At 39.3% G+C, this 18,031-nt stretch overlaps 1 protein-coding gene across 4 annotated transcripts in view; it reads left to right on the forward strand.

Moving 5' to 3' along the window:
- The window catches only part of LOC311296649 (uncharacterized protein), a 483,049-nt gene extending 467,004 nt beyond the window's left edge, over window positions 1–16,045 (forward strand). Inside the window, exons 3-4 of one of the 4 annotated variants that reach the window (XR_014628650.1) lie at window positions 8,855–10,464; window positions 11,675–13,575. Coding sequence is in view for 3 of the 4 variants with exons in the window: in XM_084418529.1 (XP_084274655.1) it covers window positions 13,571–13,655; window positions 13,959–15,052 (1,179 nt within the window). In the remaining variant the exon portion in view is untranslated. Of the gene's footprint in view, window positions 1–8,854; window positions 13,656–13,958 lie in introns of those variants that run through there. The other 3 variants (XM_084418529.1, XM_084418528.1, XM_084418530.1) reach the window with 3 other exon arrangements.
- Window positions 16,046–18,031: the final 1,986 nt, after the last annotated feature.

Below are 18,031 nucleotides of genomic sequence, written 5' to 3' on the forward strand. Positions count from 1 at the left end.
ACCTTACACAGGCTCCCGTTCAAAATTGTTGACGCAGAAATGCATCGTCGTATGCATCTGTCCCCGAGAATGGTTTGCAGCGATCGATCCTGCGCTTTGCGTTTGAGGGTCAAGAATATCAGTACAAAGTCCTTCCCTTCGGGCTGTACCTCAGCCAGTTGGGGCTTCGGGTCACTTGGAAAAAGAGCAAACTTGCCCCCCGTGCAGAGGATCGTTGCCCTCGGTTAACATTGAATGTAGGAAATTGATGAAGGATCGAGATCAGCTCCTTAAAAAATCATTGAATTCTGGTCTTATTACTGATCGATATAAATATACTTCTATGAGGAATAAAGTAATACAGACTTTACGAAAGGCCAAAGCCAGGTTTTTTTAATGAACATTATTGAGGAGTCAAAAGGGGATGGGGAAAAAAATCTGGCAAACCATTAATAAATTAGCTGAAAAACAAAAGAACATGGATAAAAGTTTTGAACTTAAAATTAACAATATTTTAGTAAAGGATTCTTTAACTATAACTACTAATTTTAATACACATTTTATAAATTCAGATGATGAATTATACCAGCATTTTACCACAAAGGACATTACTTAGAGACTTATTTTTGATGCATTAAAAAACTCAAAAGCAAAGGAGGCAATGGGCTTGATACAAATGTTTAAAAATCAAATAAAGATTCTTTAGTACGCCCAATAACACACATTGTAAATTTGTCCTTTAGGCAAGCAGCAAGGTGACTACAGGAGATAAATCAAATTTGAAGAATTATAGGTCAACTAGCATCCTTCTGATTATATTTAAGGTAGTAGAAAAATGTGTTGTTAAGCTTCTTTATATCCAATACAATTTGTTTTTTTTGCAGCAATTATTCAACAGATTCAGCAAATTGTTAGTTTATTGAGAAATTCAAATGCTTAATAGATAACAGTGTTGGTGCTGTCTTTTTAGATCTAAAGAAGGCATTAGACACTGTTGACCATCAGGTGCTTTTATCTTAACTAACAAATAAAAAAAATTAAGAGGAAGCAAAACTTTGGATAAAATCATATCTTTCAAATAGGAAACAATTTGTGTATTGATGCCACAAAATCTTCTTACCTCGCTTGCCCCATGAGCTGAAAAACAATACATTACATAAATTAAATTCAATACAGATTTACACAAAGTTTACAAAATATTTACATAAAAAAAAAAAAAAAAAAATGCAATGAGTTCAAAATAATAAACAAACGAAATAAGGACTAAAAGTCGAGATCTACCTACCATTAATTAAAACAAGTGCACATGTCCGTCAGCATGTCAGATAATCTTTTTTTAAAAGCAGCTAAGGAAATTAGCGCACCAATCTTAAGCCTAGACTGGAGTTCGTTCCAGGACGAAGGGCCATAGTAAGACAGACTCCTCTTTCCTACTTCTGTCCTCATTCTTGGTACCTTACAAAGTAGTCTGTCACTAGACATTAAATGATATGTACTTTGCATGTGAACAAATTTTAAACAGATATAAGAAGGCAAAAGACCTAAAATAGCTTTATAAATAAAAATGTGCCAATGTAGCATCCTGCGCACTTTGAGTGACGGCCAATTTACCCTACTATATAAGATGCAGTGATGTGTCTTATAGCCAGCATTTGTGATGAACCTGAGAGCCGCATGATAAAGAGGGTCAAGCATTGACAAAGTAGAAGGACCAGCAAATTTATAAATATCACCATAATCTAACTGAGACAGGAATAATCCTGCAACCATTTTTTTTTTCGTGTAGTCCTAAAAAAGCAAGATTTCAATCTATATAAAAATGCCAGAGTGAATTTAAGTTTTTTTAGTAAGAGCTTCACTATGTTTTTTTAAAGGTAAAACCTTTGTCCAGCCAGATACCCAAGTATTTATAAGTATCAACAAGTTCAATGGCTTCATCTTGCAATGTATTAATAGCAAGAACTGGGACTTTAGTATTTATAGGTGCAAATATCATCGCCTTTGTCTTTTTTGCATTTAAAAGTAGCTTCAAATCAAACAGGGCAGATTGCAATGAGGCAAAATCTAACTGCAAATTTGCACAGGCAGTCTCAGATGTTGGGGCACAAGAATACATAATTGTATCATCGGCATACAAATGATACTGTGAGTATTTAAACTCACTGCAAACATTATTTATATAGATGATAAAAAGCAAAGGACCTAAAACTGATCCTTGTGGGACACCCTTTTTTAGGACAACAGGGTCAGATGTTACATTCCCATGCCTTACAATTTGCATCCGTTCAGAGAGATAGCTGTGAAACCAATTTACAGCTCTATGCCCAACACCAATATTCAACAGGGTTTTGATTAACATGAAGTGATCCACTGTGTCAAATGCCTTTGTAAGGTCAATGAACACAGCCATACAGAATAACTTTTTATCAATCGCCGCTTTTATATCATCAATAACTTTTAAAGAGGCAGAAACTGTACTGTGGCCAGATCTAAAACCTAAGGATATTTTGTGAAACCAGAAAATTTTTTAATTGATCAGACACTAAAGTCTCCAAAACCTTTGCCAAAGCCGAAAGATTTGAGATAGGTCTATAATTATTTGTGTCAAATGGATCCCCAGCTTTCAGTAATGGCGTGACGTAAGCCTGCTTCCACGAAATAGGCACTGTATCTGTGCAAATGGATAGATTAAATATGTAAGTGAGTGGCTTCACTATAATTTCTGCTGCCATTTTTAACAAAACAGGATCAAGTCCATCTGGCCCCGCTGCCTTCTTGGAGTCAATGCTCTGCAAAACGTGCAAAACATCTGACTCAAAGAATGGTGCAAGCTCAAAGGTCAAAGAAGAAACAGTATCAGAAACCACTTCCCCTTGTAGTGACTGGGATCTAGGTTCAGCCAGGAACAAATTTTTCCAAGCTTCCTGCAAGTTGGGTTCGCCATGGGGAATTTCACATATTGCTACCTGGGAACTATGTTGAACAAGAGAGGTTTCACCCAATGTATCCTCAAAGATATGTCCTGCCTTTTCAAAATGATCATTAAAAGCATTTAGCATATCCCTCTGCTCTGTTATAACAGCGGTTCCTATTTTCAACTGGTGAGGGAAGCTGTTAACTTTCTTATTCTGTAGTGCTCTAATAGTTTTCCAGAATTTCGAATGGTCATGCAAACTAATTGACGTTTGCGCCAAATAGTATTCAGCTTTTGATTTTCTAATAAGAGCTGTACACTGATTTCTAAGAGTTCTAAAAAGATGCCAATCGTTAGCACTCTCTGTTTTTCTAGCTATAGACTAGGGCTGCACGATTTGGGGAAAATGTCATATTGCTATAATTGAGGTCAATATTGCGATTGCGATATAATAAACAAATGGTTTCATGAGTCAACTTGCTTGGTTCTCAAGGAAAATAAATGCAAACACAGATTAGTGATAATCTGCCTAAAGAAAAAAGTTCTTTAGTCAAGAGCAGTGAGTGTTTTTCTCTGTTCCCTTTGTTCTTTGATTAACTTTAGCGACAGATATAATTAGTGGCTACTGTGTACTGTCCCTTTAAGACCAGTCGCTACTGTCAGAGACGCGGATCTCACACGCGCCTCATTCTCTCACGAGTCACAACTCTTCACGTTCATCATAAGACTATTCTTATGTTATGAAGATACTCGACAAAAAGACATTTTGGCATAATTGTGTGTGTTATTGTTCGTTCAAGCTCGAAAGAGAACTGTATTCTGGCATGCTGTTTTGTGCGCACGCACGATATTAGCGTGAGTCTTGTCAGGACATTCACAGGCAGCGCGTTCTTTTATGTTCGCATGAATGGTTTAAAAGCATTTGCATGAATAAGAGCGGGATCATGTAACACTAGCCAAAGGATGACAAAAATTAACATATGCTGCGTTAATTGCGTTAACAGCGCTAATTTGTTTATTTAATATAAAATCACAGCATTTTGCGTCATATAATCGCATAGGCTTGACATCGCGATTGCGATATGATTAATCGTGCAGCACTACTATAGACCATTGATTATTTCTGCCATGGATTAGGTCAGCTATATCTTTAGAAAACCAAGGGTTGTCTCTATTTTTTATCCTGAACTTCCTAATAGGGGCATGTTTATTTGCAAGCTTTAAGAAATGTTGCTGAAAAAAAGCTACAGCATCCTCAATAGTAGGAATCAATTCTATTTGAAACCATTTCACTCTGGATAAATCTTGAAGGAAAGCTTGCTCCGAAAAATGTCCGAAAACAGTCCGACCTTCGGATTTGGGTAATTTTGTACTCCTAACACATGCAATAGTACAATGATCACTCATATCGTTTGGAAAACACCAACAGCAACATATTTATGTTCTGCATTTGTTAAAATAACATCAATGAGTGTATCTTTACCTGGCTGTAAAGGATTTATCCTGGTAGCACAATTTATAAGCTGTATTAGATTTAAAGAATCACAAACCCACTTTATGTTCTCAGACTTCTCGGTCATCCAATCCCAGTTCAAATCACCTAACAAGATCAATTCAGATGAGTGAAAATTTGATAACACCTCTGACAGACTAGTGATTCTTGACAGTCTGTGCTGCCAGGTTGTGTTTACATTCAATTATTTTTTCACATATTCTGTATTGTTTTAATACTTGGTCATTCATAGGTGACAAAACTCTACCCTGTCTCATTTCATTCCTGTCAAATTCTTTTTAAAAAAACCACACAATTTATGATCCCCCCCCCCCCCCCCCCCCCCCAAATATGCCTGTTTTATTCATATGGTCTTGCATGGGCTTGTCCCACCTCTGTTAAATGAGTGTATAAAACAGAGGACAGATTGTGGTGTTGGTACCAGGTCTGTCATTAGAGAGGATTGTGAAGTGACATAAAGGCGAACATCTTTTGGTCAGAAAGTATTATCTGTAATAAGGAGCAAATATTGGAATAGTTTACCGCAGTCAATGTTCTACTTATCATGGTTTTAAAGATCATCTGAAGAAGTGGCTTATGACGAATCAGTTGTGTAAAAAAAAAAAAAAAAATTTATAATGTGTTTGGGGTATTGTCTCTTTAGCCGCTTTCCAACCAAGTAGTTCTAGGAACTTAGTTCTAGGAACTGTCCACTTCTAAACAGTTCTAAGAACTACTCTCCCCCAAACTCGGTTTTGCTGTTTGCGTTCGCACTGGCCAAGTGGCCATAGGAACTGGTAGGAGGGGTAAGGGAGTGACGCAAGCACGGTGACTTATTTTTACGGCGCGACGGACCTTTATTTTGGCGGCGCTGAGAACGCCAGAGCAAACAATGCTCGCATTCTCTGTTTATTAGTTAGCAATCTGTCTAACAGTACTGTTTAATATCTTATTAGATAGAACTGTTATAGAAAGTAGACAGTATATGAAAAAAGGTTATTAGCCTATGCCGTGTGGTTGATGTCCAGTGTTGCTAGCTGGCCAGATAAACATAATCATGTTTGGCTTGGTCCCCTCAAAGTTGCGTTGGATTTTCTCTTCAGCATAAAGGTTTAGAGACCCATCTATCACTGTTTTCCATGTTTGTATAGTTAGTTTATGGAGTAAATATATAGGCTCTATAATCTGTGTGTTTACATATAGCTGTTTTAAAAATGGCGGGTGCTGGTGTTCCGCGTGCGTTCGGTCAATCAGCGTACACTAACGTCACAGATAGTTCCTATAGTGCTGGTTTAGACCCTACTCTGAAGTAGGACCTAAATTAGTTCCTACAAATGGAGTTCCTAGAACTAAAATCGTTCCTAGTTCCTGCGGTGCGAACACGCCGACATCCGGGTACTTTAGCCAATAGTTCTAGGAACTGTGAAAAGGTTCCTCCGGTCGGAAAGCGGCTTTTGTAGTGTTGTGTGTGTATAGCTGAGTATTTGGTCTTGTGTGTACCTGCCTAGGGACTGCGGATTTAATTAGCAATGTTGCTATAATCCGGCTTGTTTACATTTTGTATTTTATACAAATGTTCATTAACATAAACAAATACAAAAAAATCTCTTTTCTCGGTATGAAGCTGGACTCGTTCCACCAGACGGCACGCCTCACAGAGGAACGTGTCTGGTCAGTGTTCAACTGCTTGAATACAATCAAGAGCAGAACAGCAGCCCCACTGAAACTTTATCAGAGGTTCCTGGGGCATATAGCATCCACAGCCCTCAGTAATGCCGTTCGGATTGCTTCATGTGTGGCCGCTTCAGCACTGGTTCACGGCCGAGTCCCTTAGATGGGCATGGCAGAGCGGCACGCTCCGTGTGACAATCACCCCGGTCTGCCGCCAAACCCTCAGCCCGTGGTCAGACCCTTCGTTCTCCGGGCAGGAGTGCCCCTAGAGCAGTGGTCGGCAACATGCGGCCCGTGGGCCAAAACTGGCCCAACAGCAATAATATCTGGCCCACGCCCGCAGCCAGATTATTTTGATCACTTCAGTGCGACAATGTGACAATGACATCAGATATAAGCCTAAAGTTTCAAATAACGATTAGGCTAAATAACCTTAAAACAACCATGTTTCCAATAGCACTAACAGCTTTTAGAGCAGTGGTTCTCAAACTTTTTTGGTCGCGCCCCCCTTTAAGCTTAAAAAAAAAAAAATCTGAGCATGTTTCCAATAGCAACCAGATAGCCTTAAGCACAAGCATGTTTCCAATAGCTACCAAACAGCCTTAAGGACAAGAATGTTTCAATAACAACAGATAGCCTTTAGAGCAAGCATATTTCCAAAACACTATAGCTTTAAGAACACCATGTTTCCAAGAACTAGATAGACCAAGCGTGTCCGATACCCGGCAGAATCAACGCTGAACTGACTCAACTGAATAGTGACTGTTTACTATCATTTCAGAGCTGTGCCACAGCAGAAATTATTCTGGTTGCAGCATGGATAGTTATTTCCTAACTATCACCGCAAGCTGCTTGAAGCTGTGCTGCATAGTGCTAAAAGCACAGTATGTGCAACACGAGCAGTTGACAATGACCAAAGTGCCAATGACAACAGATAAGTAACGCACATAGCCAATATGATCGCACAAGCCTTGCAAGAGCATTTTAATGAAAATGACTAGATAAGACCAAACAACACAGATAGCATTAGCAACAAGCATGTTGCCAATACCCTGATAGCTTTTAGCAATAAGCATTAAAAGGAACTTTGCTTAGCTTCGTAAAGACTTTCAGAGATGAATGAAGAGTGAATCACATCGGGTCCTGTGTCAATAATGCAGCAATGCAGACTGAGGTCACTTCCAAATCAGGCAGCTTATGATCAATGCGGCGAATCTCAAGTTAAAGTTCACGAACTTGAATGAATCGGAGGTGAAATTTTTGTGGGGAACGAATTCCTCTCGCTAAATTCCTGATTGCAAGATTCCTTGTGAGATGATGTGGTTTGCCTGCCGAGTTTTGCCATTTAATTAGCTCCTGAGAAACGTGATAGCTGCTGATAATACTGAAGGAGTGTCAGCTGATGCGAGCTTGACTAACGTGACCTGCCAGAAATGACGCTACGCTTCATTTTTCATCAATTAATTTCTTAAATTATCCTTTGACTATGTTCTGCCAAACTTACTTGCCGTTCCCTGCCCTAGAGCAAGAGTCCAGGCATACTGTGGTCCACGGATGCCTCCACCACCGGTTGGGGGGCCCCGTACAACAGGCATGCAGTTGCGGGGATCTGAACAGGCCCCCAGCAGCATTGGCATCAACTGCCTCGAGTTGCTAGCAGTACGACTTGTGCTGGGTCGCCTCAGAAAGCCGCTACTAGGCAAGCTGGTACTGGTCTGTACGGACAACACTGCTACCGTTGCATACATCAACCATCAAGCTGGTCTATGCTCCTGCCGCATGTCGCAACTCGCCCGCCATCTCCTCCTATGGAGTCAGAAGCATCTGAGGTTGCTTCGTGTCACTTAATCCCTTTGTCACTTAATCCTCACGACAGCCTGTGGCCCCCGGGTGAGTGGAAACTCCATCGCTAGGCGGTTCAGCTGAGATGGTACCACTTCGGATTCTCACAGTTAAAGACTTGTTCCCTCTCCGGACTCTTCCGACTGCCGGTTGTTTTATTCCCTGACCGAGGGGTCCCTCTGCATGGATGCGTTGAAACACAGCTGGCCCCGGGGCCTACGCAAGTATACGTTTCCCCCAGTGAGCCTTCTCACACAGACACTGTGCCAAGTCAGGGAGGACGAGGAGCAGGTCTTGCAAGTTGCCCCTTATTGGTCCAACCGGACCTGGTTCCCAGAACTCATGGTCCTCTCGAAGACCGCTTTCTCAGAGACGGGGCACCGTATGACACCGGCGTCCAGACCTCTGGAAAATCCATATCTAGTCCCTGGACGGGACACAGAGAACTTACCACAAGCAGTCGTAGACACCATCACTTCTGCGAGAGGCAAGCTTCAAAGCACGCTTACGCTCTGAAGTGGAACCTGACCTACCAATCTGTGTAAAAATAAAATAACGATGCTGCCATCTTTCTGAAGTCATTTTTACACCCTTGTAATGTGGCTCCAAATCTCAGGTGAAAATTATAATTTTGACCCCCTTCTACAAAACAGTGGATTACACAGTCAATATACAGTCATGACATTTATTATTTTGACTTTCTTTTATGTATTTCTTTCACCAAATTTTTTTAAATCCAAATTAGGCCGGGGACCTCTGGTTGAGTTGACATGGAATTACCTCATAATCTTGAATCATCTAAAGCTTTTGTCATCTAAATTTAAATGGATTAACAAGAGAATGACAGAACTCAAATTTGCCACATCAAAGCTCTGATACTTGATACTCTATTGCTTTCTTCTTTTAAATCAGAATACAATTGAACTTATTTTAACAACATAATATTTTGATTTTAGACTGGATGGAGATGAAACCCCAAAAACATGAACTGAATGAAGCAGAGGAGGAACAGCAGAGCAACACAGCTAATAAGCTGCACACCTGCCCTCAGTGTGGAAAGAGTTTCAGACAAAAAGGACACCTTAAAACACACATAAGAATTCATACTGGAGAGAAACCATTTACCTGTGATCAGTGTGGTAAAGACTTTATTTCGTCATCACATCTAATCAAACACCTGAAAGTTCATTCAGATGAGAGGCCTTATGTGTGTTCTTTCTGTGGAAAGAGTTTTTCAAGGCTGGATCATTTTAAACTGCACCAGAAAACACATAATGAAGTGAGAGATCATGTGTGTTTGGACTGTGGGAAGAGCTTTACTAGAGCTGACCAACTGAGACAGCACCAAAGTTTTCATACCGGAGAAAATCCTTACAAGTGCTCATACTGTGACAAGAGTTTCAATCGGTCGGAGCACCTGAAATCACACGAGCGACTTCATACTGGAGAGAAGCCGTACCAGTGTACTTATTGTGGGAAGAGTTTCAGAGATACGACTGGTTTAAAAAGTCACCTGCGCGTTCACTCTGGAAAAAAACCTTTTAACTGTGATCAGTGTGGTAAAGAGTTTATTTCGTCATCAAATCTAAATCAACACCTGAAAGTTCATTCAGATGAGAGGCATTATGTGTGTTCGTTCTGTGGAAAGAGTTTTTCACGACTGGATCATTTTAAACTGCATCAGAAAACACATGATGAAGTGAGAGATCATTTGTGTTGCGACTGTGGGAAGAGCTTTACTAGAGCTGACAATCTGAATCGGCACCAAAGAATTCATACTGGAGATAATCCATACAAGTGTTCATATTGTGACAAGAGTTTCACTCGGTCCAGATCTCTGAAATCGCACGAGCGAGTTCATACTGGAGAGAAGACCGTACCACTGCCCTCCACATGAGATTTTGTGATTGAAATGAACTTTATAGCCCTTTTTGTAAAATAGGCTCCTCCCACAACGTATGTTTTGGCGCCCCTTAGCAACCGTGAATCAAAATTTCTACTTTTTTTTGATAATTATTGATATTCAGGGCGTTTTCACACCAAAGTGCATGTTTTGAGACATTGTATACATTAGGTTAGTTTTGGTTTGTTTTCACATTGCAATTATGCGAGCGCACTAAAGAACTTTACGTGACGTACTTGCGTCCTGTCGTCATCATCTATATGGGCTGCATCTTGACATTGATTGGTTTGTAAACAGACGTGCGTCTGACGTCAGCGTGTTGTCAATTCGGCGGGTAACTTTGACAAGAATGAATGAACAGACGTATGGCATTACTCCCTGCAGCACCAACTATACCCGAGGCTAGTTCAAATTCGCCAAATGAACGTTCTCATTGTGCGAACATTTTATTGTCGCTGGCAGGACGCAGGACAAATGTGTGTGTGAGAGAATCAGCTGGAAGAAACGCTGTGGGCAGGATTGACAGATCTGCACATAAATATTCTTCTTCAGTTGTTTAGGCTACGCGGGAACCACCAGAACTTCCTCTAACTGGTCTGAAAGTCCGAACCATACAGATGGTTCTATACAAATGCTTTTACACTAGAAACGAACCAAACCTTTGTTCAGTTTAGGGCTGAACGATTAATTGCATTTGCGATAATATCGCGATATGATGAAATGCGATTTTTTTAACCGCAAAGCTGCGATTATAGTCTGGTCACGTGACACGCGAGAGTAAACAAGTCTGTATTGCAGATGAAGCATCAACTTGGCACGTGACACATACAGACCTGGCTACAGGAAATAACAGTTTATGTTTAATTTATGTGATATTGTGTTATAGATTCTCTCCAACGATTCTGTATCGATTAAGATAATTTCAGATTTATGTCTGAGCTTAGTTTTAAACACAGATACGTGATGACGCGTGTGCATAACAACCGTATTCTGCTTGCTTCTAATTCCTCTGTCTCTCTCACACACACACACACACACACACACGACACCACTCGAACCTTACGAGAAATAAGTTAATAAAGTTCGGAAAAGTTTAAGCGAATTACAAGGACATTCGCGGGCTTCATTGCACAAAATATGAGAGATGCGCGGTCTGCGTGATGTTACTTTTGTAGTGCGCGGTCTCGCCCGCCGGTATTTTACTTACAAATGTTCTACGAAGGCATCATATGTCTTGGAATGCAGTTGGCTTATATATTAAAAATATGAAAATCACCGACAGAAGCTGCTTTCAATTTCAAATACTCACGTGCGCTTTGCGAAGAGCGTTTGAGCATGCGGCTGTGAGCGACTCTGTCTACGTGGTTAAATGTACTTGCATCTCAAAATGCTTTTATGACGCGAAATTAATGTGACACAGTCAGTTATTAAACAGACAGGACAAACCACATCTTATAATTTCAAAAGAGATGAAAACGTTCAGACAGCCTACTCTTAAATACTGAAAGCACTCTTTGTTTATTGCTTGTAATATTTTTTTCCCTCTTTGTTATTTGTTTTGAAGCTATATTTGTTAAAATTATTAACATGTAATTGTATTAATTTAGTTTTTTAATGTGTAATTATTATAAGTAGGCCTACTTATAATTATGTAATTAAATATTTTAAGTTTTATTAATATGATCAATTTTTTTTAATTGATCGGCTCACGAGGTGCCGATTCCCTTCCCTATTTTACAATGATTTATTGCTTGTTTTTGTTGAATAATAGAAAAGATAAAGAGCTTAAAAAATAATCGCATATTAAATCGCAATCGCAATATTGGTAAAAAAAATCGCAATTAGATTATTTTCCAAAATCGTCCAGCCCTAGTTCAGTTTGATCCAGACCGAGACTACCTCTTTTCGTCGGACCAAATTTCATCTGTTTGGTCTGGACCGCGGTCCAGGGGAGGTTTCACACCTGTAATTTTTATTCGGACCAAACTGAAAAGTCATAAAATCCGAACCAAACAAGGTAGGTGTGAAAGGGCCCTCAGACTCCAGTGAACATTTCTGCACTGGTTTGGTTCCGATCCGGCGAAATCATTTGGTCTTGTGTATATATGTATATATACTCCTTGTTTGGTTCAGTACTTTTGTCCTGTCTCATTTATGAGGGATGGCTGTTTCTCTGCCTGTTCTTTTGGATTAAAAGGATAATTCCTATTTGGATATTTCTTATTTCCTGGAATTATCCTTATTCGTGTGCTTCATTGATACAGCCATTCCATGACAATTATAATGATGTACCATAGGGTTTTCTGTATAGCTTACAGCATTAAGCCCCCAAAACCCCCTACAGAGATTTAATTCGAGAACATGTCACCGTTTTCACCTCTGAATTTGCAGGTCTAATTATTAATTAGGGTGTAATAATATGTTGGCAGAGAGTTTTTTACAGACTCTGTTTCAGCCTGTTGACACCAATTAAATGTGCTTAATGTGCCACTTTACAGAAGATCTCAGACATTTTGGAGACAAAAGCCCTATTCGCACTGGATTAGTATTATCTGGGGACCTCGTGTGATTTAGAAATGCCTCCATTCTTCGCGAAAGATTGATCAAAAAGCGCACAGGAAACAAAAATGATATACGACCCTGCTAAATCACAGAGATGCTGATTCGCACAGGACTAATATTATCACGGGACCTCTGTGTTCGGTGAAATATGGTAGGTAATTTGCGGGGGAATTTTTACTCTTCAAATTAAAGACATGGTTGATTCGCGCGGGATTAAGATCACAGACAACCTCCGCAATTATTACAAATGACTAGTGGTCACCAGGTAATACTTATCCTTTGCAAAAGGGCTATAGAGGTTTTTCAGCAGCTTATTTAAACATGATGACTCAGTTATTTCCCTCAGGCTTTGGGAAAATATTAAACAAGCCTTGTTTTAAATGCAACTAATATCAAACCACATAAAAATATCCTATATTTCTAAAAGTTGTTAAAACAAATGTTCACAATTTAAATGCAATGTAAGTAACTCAGTGTAAATTCAGTTGTTTCTTTTCTTTTCTTTTACAAATTTTTCTCCCACGATAATTCACCAATATATATACTGGAAATATTCAGATAATTTCAGTGTATTTTTGGCAATCAGAGTTGGATGTTGTATGCAATTGTTTTAATAGAGGGAAACAAGATACATTTCTAGTTATTCTTCATACATTCTTCTTTAAACAAAATGCGTATCCACTGTTTGAGAAGTTATACCCCAGTTTGGTTTTCAACCATTGAAAATGGGTAAAATTCAACAATTTGAACATGGGGACCTACCAATCTCTGTGTAAACATAAAATAATGATTTGCCATCTTTCTAAAGTCATTTTTACCCCCCTCTACAAAATACTGGATAACTCAGTAAATATAAACCCATCACATTTATGTTTGGCTTTCTTCAGAAAAATTATTTTTTGCCAGTGAAGTTTCTCAAATTTGGTTTATATGATGATAATATACAACCTGGTCAAAACACGATTTATAACAGCAAATATATTCACTTAAAGATCAAGTAATTAATTTAGTTCAGTATAAATTCAATAACTTTCAGATTCCAGATCTGGTCCTGTGGGCGTCAGTATCACACAGTGATCACAGTTCACACCTGCAGTGAAGCCCCTCACACAACAATTCACCAATAAATACTGGGAATATTCCCATCATCCTACAAGAGAAGGACAAACTCCAGGAGTAGCAGCTGAAATCTGTGTGACTGTTAAAGATGGAGTTTATTAAAGAGGAGATTGAAGACATGAGTGATCCAGAACCATCCAGAATAAAACATGAAGATACTGAGGAACAAATAGGTTGGTGTTCATTCTTGATTCTTCATTGTTGACTGCTTTGGTGGCTGTGAAATAAGTAGTATATTGATGATAAATGATGTATAAATTAATCTAAATGATCCTAATCTTGTATATAGCTATGTGTCAAATACATTTTTATTATTCAAATTAATGAGAATGATAACAAACCTTCAACATCAAAGATCTGATACTGTATACTCACACAGACAGAAACATATTCTCTTGTTGTCTGCTTGTTCACTTGAATTTTCCTTGAAATTATCCTCCTTAAATGATTATAACTACTTGATATGTTCATTTTAGGTCAGATGGAAGTAACAGAGCTAAAAGAAGAACTGAATGAAGTAAAGAAACACTGTGACTTCAAAACTCAAGGAACAAAAGCCAAACAGCTGCACTCCTGCTCTCAGTGTGGAAAGAGTTTCAGTCATAAAGGAAGCCTTAAGACACACATGAGAATTCACACTGGAGAGAAACCGTATACATGCACTCAGTGTGGATTGAGTTTCATAACTTCATCCTTACTCAAAATTCATCTGCATATTCACTCTGGAGAAAAACCTTTTAACTGTGATCAGTGTGGTAAAGAGTTTATTTTGTCATCACATCTAAAAAAACACATGAAAGTTCATTCAGATGAGAGGCCCTATGTGTGTTCTCTCTGTGGAAAGAGTTTTTCACGACTGAACGGTTTTAAACGGCATCAGAAAACACATATTGAAGTGAGAGATCATGTGTGTTGCGATTGTGGGAAGAGTTTTACTTTACCTGACCATCTGAAACGGCATCAAAGAATTCATACTGGAGAAAAACCTTACAAGTGCTCATATTGTGACAAGAGTTTCACTCAGTCTGGAGCCCTGAATTCACACGAGCGAGTTCATACTGGAGAGAAGCCGTACTACTGTACTCAGTGTGGAAAAGGTTTTACTTCACCATCATATCTCAAAAAACACCTAACTTTTCATACAGGTGTTAAGCCTCACTTGTGTTCTCTCTGTGGAAAGAGTTTTACACTGCTAGATAGTTTTAAACGGCACCAGAAAACACATAATGAAGTGAGAGATCATGTGTGTTGTGACTGTGGGAAGAGTTTTACTAGAGCTGAATGTCTGAAAGAGCACCAAAGAATTCATACTGGAGAAAAACCTTACAAGTGCTCATATTGTGACAAGAGTTTCACTCGGTCTGGACATCTGAAATTACACGAGCGACTTCATACTGGAGAGAAGCCGTATCACTGCACTCAGTGTGAGAAGAGTTTCACTCAGTCTGGAAACCTGAAAGAACATGAGCGAGTTCATACTGGAGAGAAGCCGTACGACTGTACTCAGTGTGAGAAGAGTTTTAGAAGTTCATCAAGCCTTCATGCTCATATGAAAAACTGTTGCAAGTGAGCAACATTTGTTTTCATCTCAAATACAATCAGGTAAATTCCGCAAGATAAAATATGGAGAATGTGTTGTTGTTTTTTTTATAATTGAAAAACTAGAAAGACTTCGAGCTCAAGCTTCAACAGTGTAAATCATTTTTTGTGTGCAAAATCTCTCTGCATGGATTGTGTGCTTAGTAGGTCTATCTTGAATTAGATATTGTCACTTATTTACAAAATTTACTATATTGTCTTCTGATAGTACATGCAATTATGAGAAATAAACAGAAAAAAACAAATTGTCTTGACAAAAAGTGTTTAACTGAGATTGTTTAAACTGAAAACAAGTCTAATATGTGTTTGTAGAAAGAGTTCTTCACTGCTGGACTCAAATATGTAATTTTTCTCTGTTTTTATATTTATAAGAGGAACAACTCGAGCATCATACAACCAAGCGAGATGGTCCAAGATGATCAGACGTGTTTGTTCGAGCTCTTGCACCAACTGTGCTTAGTGCAAAAATAACTTTTTGTTATTTGTACACTGTGTTGCTATTTTGTTGCGACTCTGACTTTAAGTTTTCCTTTGTTCTGTGTTAACATGGGGTGTAAATGTGGTCATTCGAATTACTCTTCGGTCGCTGCCAAACCAGCTGATGATAACACGTCTAGGGCTGGAACAATATATCGATGCATCGCGATTCTTGGATCGATTCCAATTTTTTACGAATGCTTTGCGAATCGATTCTAAGCTTAGTTTTTAACAGCAGATTGCGCTCTAGGCTAGTTTTTAACCGCACGCTAAAATGCTCACGAAGATGAGTGCTCGTGCGTTCGGCTGAGTCTGAGAATGTACTTGCAACTCAGAATGCTTTTATGACGTGATATTAATGTAAACAGCCCACTGCAAACACCCTTGTAATTCACTTCAACCTTTTCGAACTTTATGAATGATTATTTTATAGAAGGTTCACAAGCATACTGTTTCTAAAACACGTAGTGCCATCTGCTGATCGATTCGAAAGAGAATTGCGATGCATTCGGAAAAATTGGAATCGATCCAGAATCATTTCTCGATTCACGATGCATGCATCGATATCAGGGACGTGCGGTCAGGGTAGGCAGGGTAGGCAGTGCCTCACCAAAGGAAATGTTGACATTACATTTATTAATTCCAAGAACTTTATTAATTCACCACATTATTAATTGCATTTATTTTTATTCCAAATATTAATTTTTGTAACAAAAATTTTCAGGAATACACATATAATATACTCATTTTGCCATTGTTTGCTCCTAAAACCATTGTTTCATGCAGGAAATGCAAGGCAATGGCCATTGAGGCAGAGGTTAGCAGTGCCTCTTTGGTCCATAGAACGTAGTTTATGTAGGTTTGCGCATGCGCAGTCAGTTCTCATGCTGTCTTGAATTATCAACATTGAGGCAGAGACCGAGCTTGCTTCATGTCACGTGATCCACTCGCTCTCACTCAATCCGCGCTTCCCGATCTAGCAGCGCCTAGCGTTGGCTGTCAACAGGCCCGGGGTGGGTAATCGGGAGAATTCCCGGTGGGCCGCTTCACTTTTAAATTTTCTTTTTTCACATTTGTCACGTTAGTTACATTAGGCTACACACGTTCGGACGTTCCGCATTCTGACACCGCAGCGCGCAGCCTCTGCATGGGTTGTACCATGTGAGGGAGTTCTCCCCTCCCCTCCTATAGAGTTGGTTGGGTCCATAGCCCGTCTTTTCCAAAACGTTTTCTCAGGAGTAGGCTACCGCGGCACCGCCGGCGCCTACCGATAGCTGGGCCCAGGGGCGGACTTTACCATTAGGCAAAGGTCGGCAATTGCCTTGGGCCCCGAGCTACCTAGGGGCCCCCAAAATGCCCTATTAACTTATGCTTAAGTTTTTTTTTATTATTTTTTTTTTTATTATATATTTCTAAAACTCCATTTGTGAAAAATGGCATCAATCATTAGTGTCGCAGACAGGAGGGGGCCCCCCCGCCTCACAACATTGGACTATTCCATTATCTCACTTTTACTGCGCATCTGTGAAAGAGACAAGGCTGTGCCAAAAAAACTGACGGAGAAAAAGAAGTGATTGACAGACAGAGTGTACAGAGTAGTAGACAGAGTAAAAATGAAGCGAAGCTAGCTACCCAAGCGGTGCTGAAAAAAGGAGGAAGCGGGAGGAAAGCAAAAAGTCCGAAAAAGTGCGCGGCGCGAAAGATAAACAACACGCAGTAACAGGAGGACTGGGAAATAGAGCAATTGATCCCCAGAGCAAGACGAGTCTAAACGCGAAAATTTAAAGTTTCGAAGTTACCCAAGCGGCTCAAATACAAGAAAAAAAGTGAAAAGACGCTGATAAGTATTTGGAAACGCTGCCAAAGATGACAAACTTTTTTATGGCTACTGTTGGGGATACAGATCAGGAACAACAACGTCCAACGCACAGAAAAATCGTGAAGCAAAGAGGACACGGAGATCGACAGACAAAACTGAGCAGTTTATGAATCGTGATATTTAAAAAAATCTCAGCTCTCAGATTCTGTCAATTCTATTACGAAATTCAAAACAATAAATACCGTTTTGCCGTTTTAATGTGACGTGACAGATTCCTATAACGGCACGTGAACTGATCATCTCTACCTAATAGTAGCCTAAATAAACACGAATTAATTAACAATGTTGAAATATACCGTATAACTTACCGAAATGTATATTCCTCATTTATAATATCGATCAATAAGTGTTTTTCAACCGCGGAAAGAGGTAAAACAGCTGGAGAACACTCGTCACATAACATTTAGGCTACCTCAGGAAAGTCATTTAATTGGCTAGAAAAAAAGAGCTATAGAGAGTATATGGCTAAATATGTGTACTATATTACTTATTTTAACCTTAAATTATACCAGCTGATAGGGCTTTTTTTTTTTTCTTGAGAAAAAGTAACGCCTGTCTTGTGAAACGTTACCTAATATTTATCCAAATGAGTCA

This window comes from Rutilus rutilus (genome assembly GCF_951802725.1).
Source record: "Rutilus rutilus genome assembly, chromosome: 9".
In the NCBI taxonomy this organism is placed as follows: Eukaryota; Metazoa; Chordata; class Actinopteri; order Cypriniformes; family Leuciscidae; genus Rutilus; species Rutilus rutilus.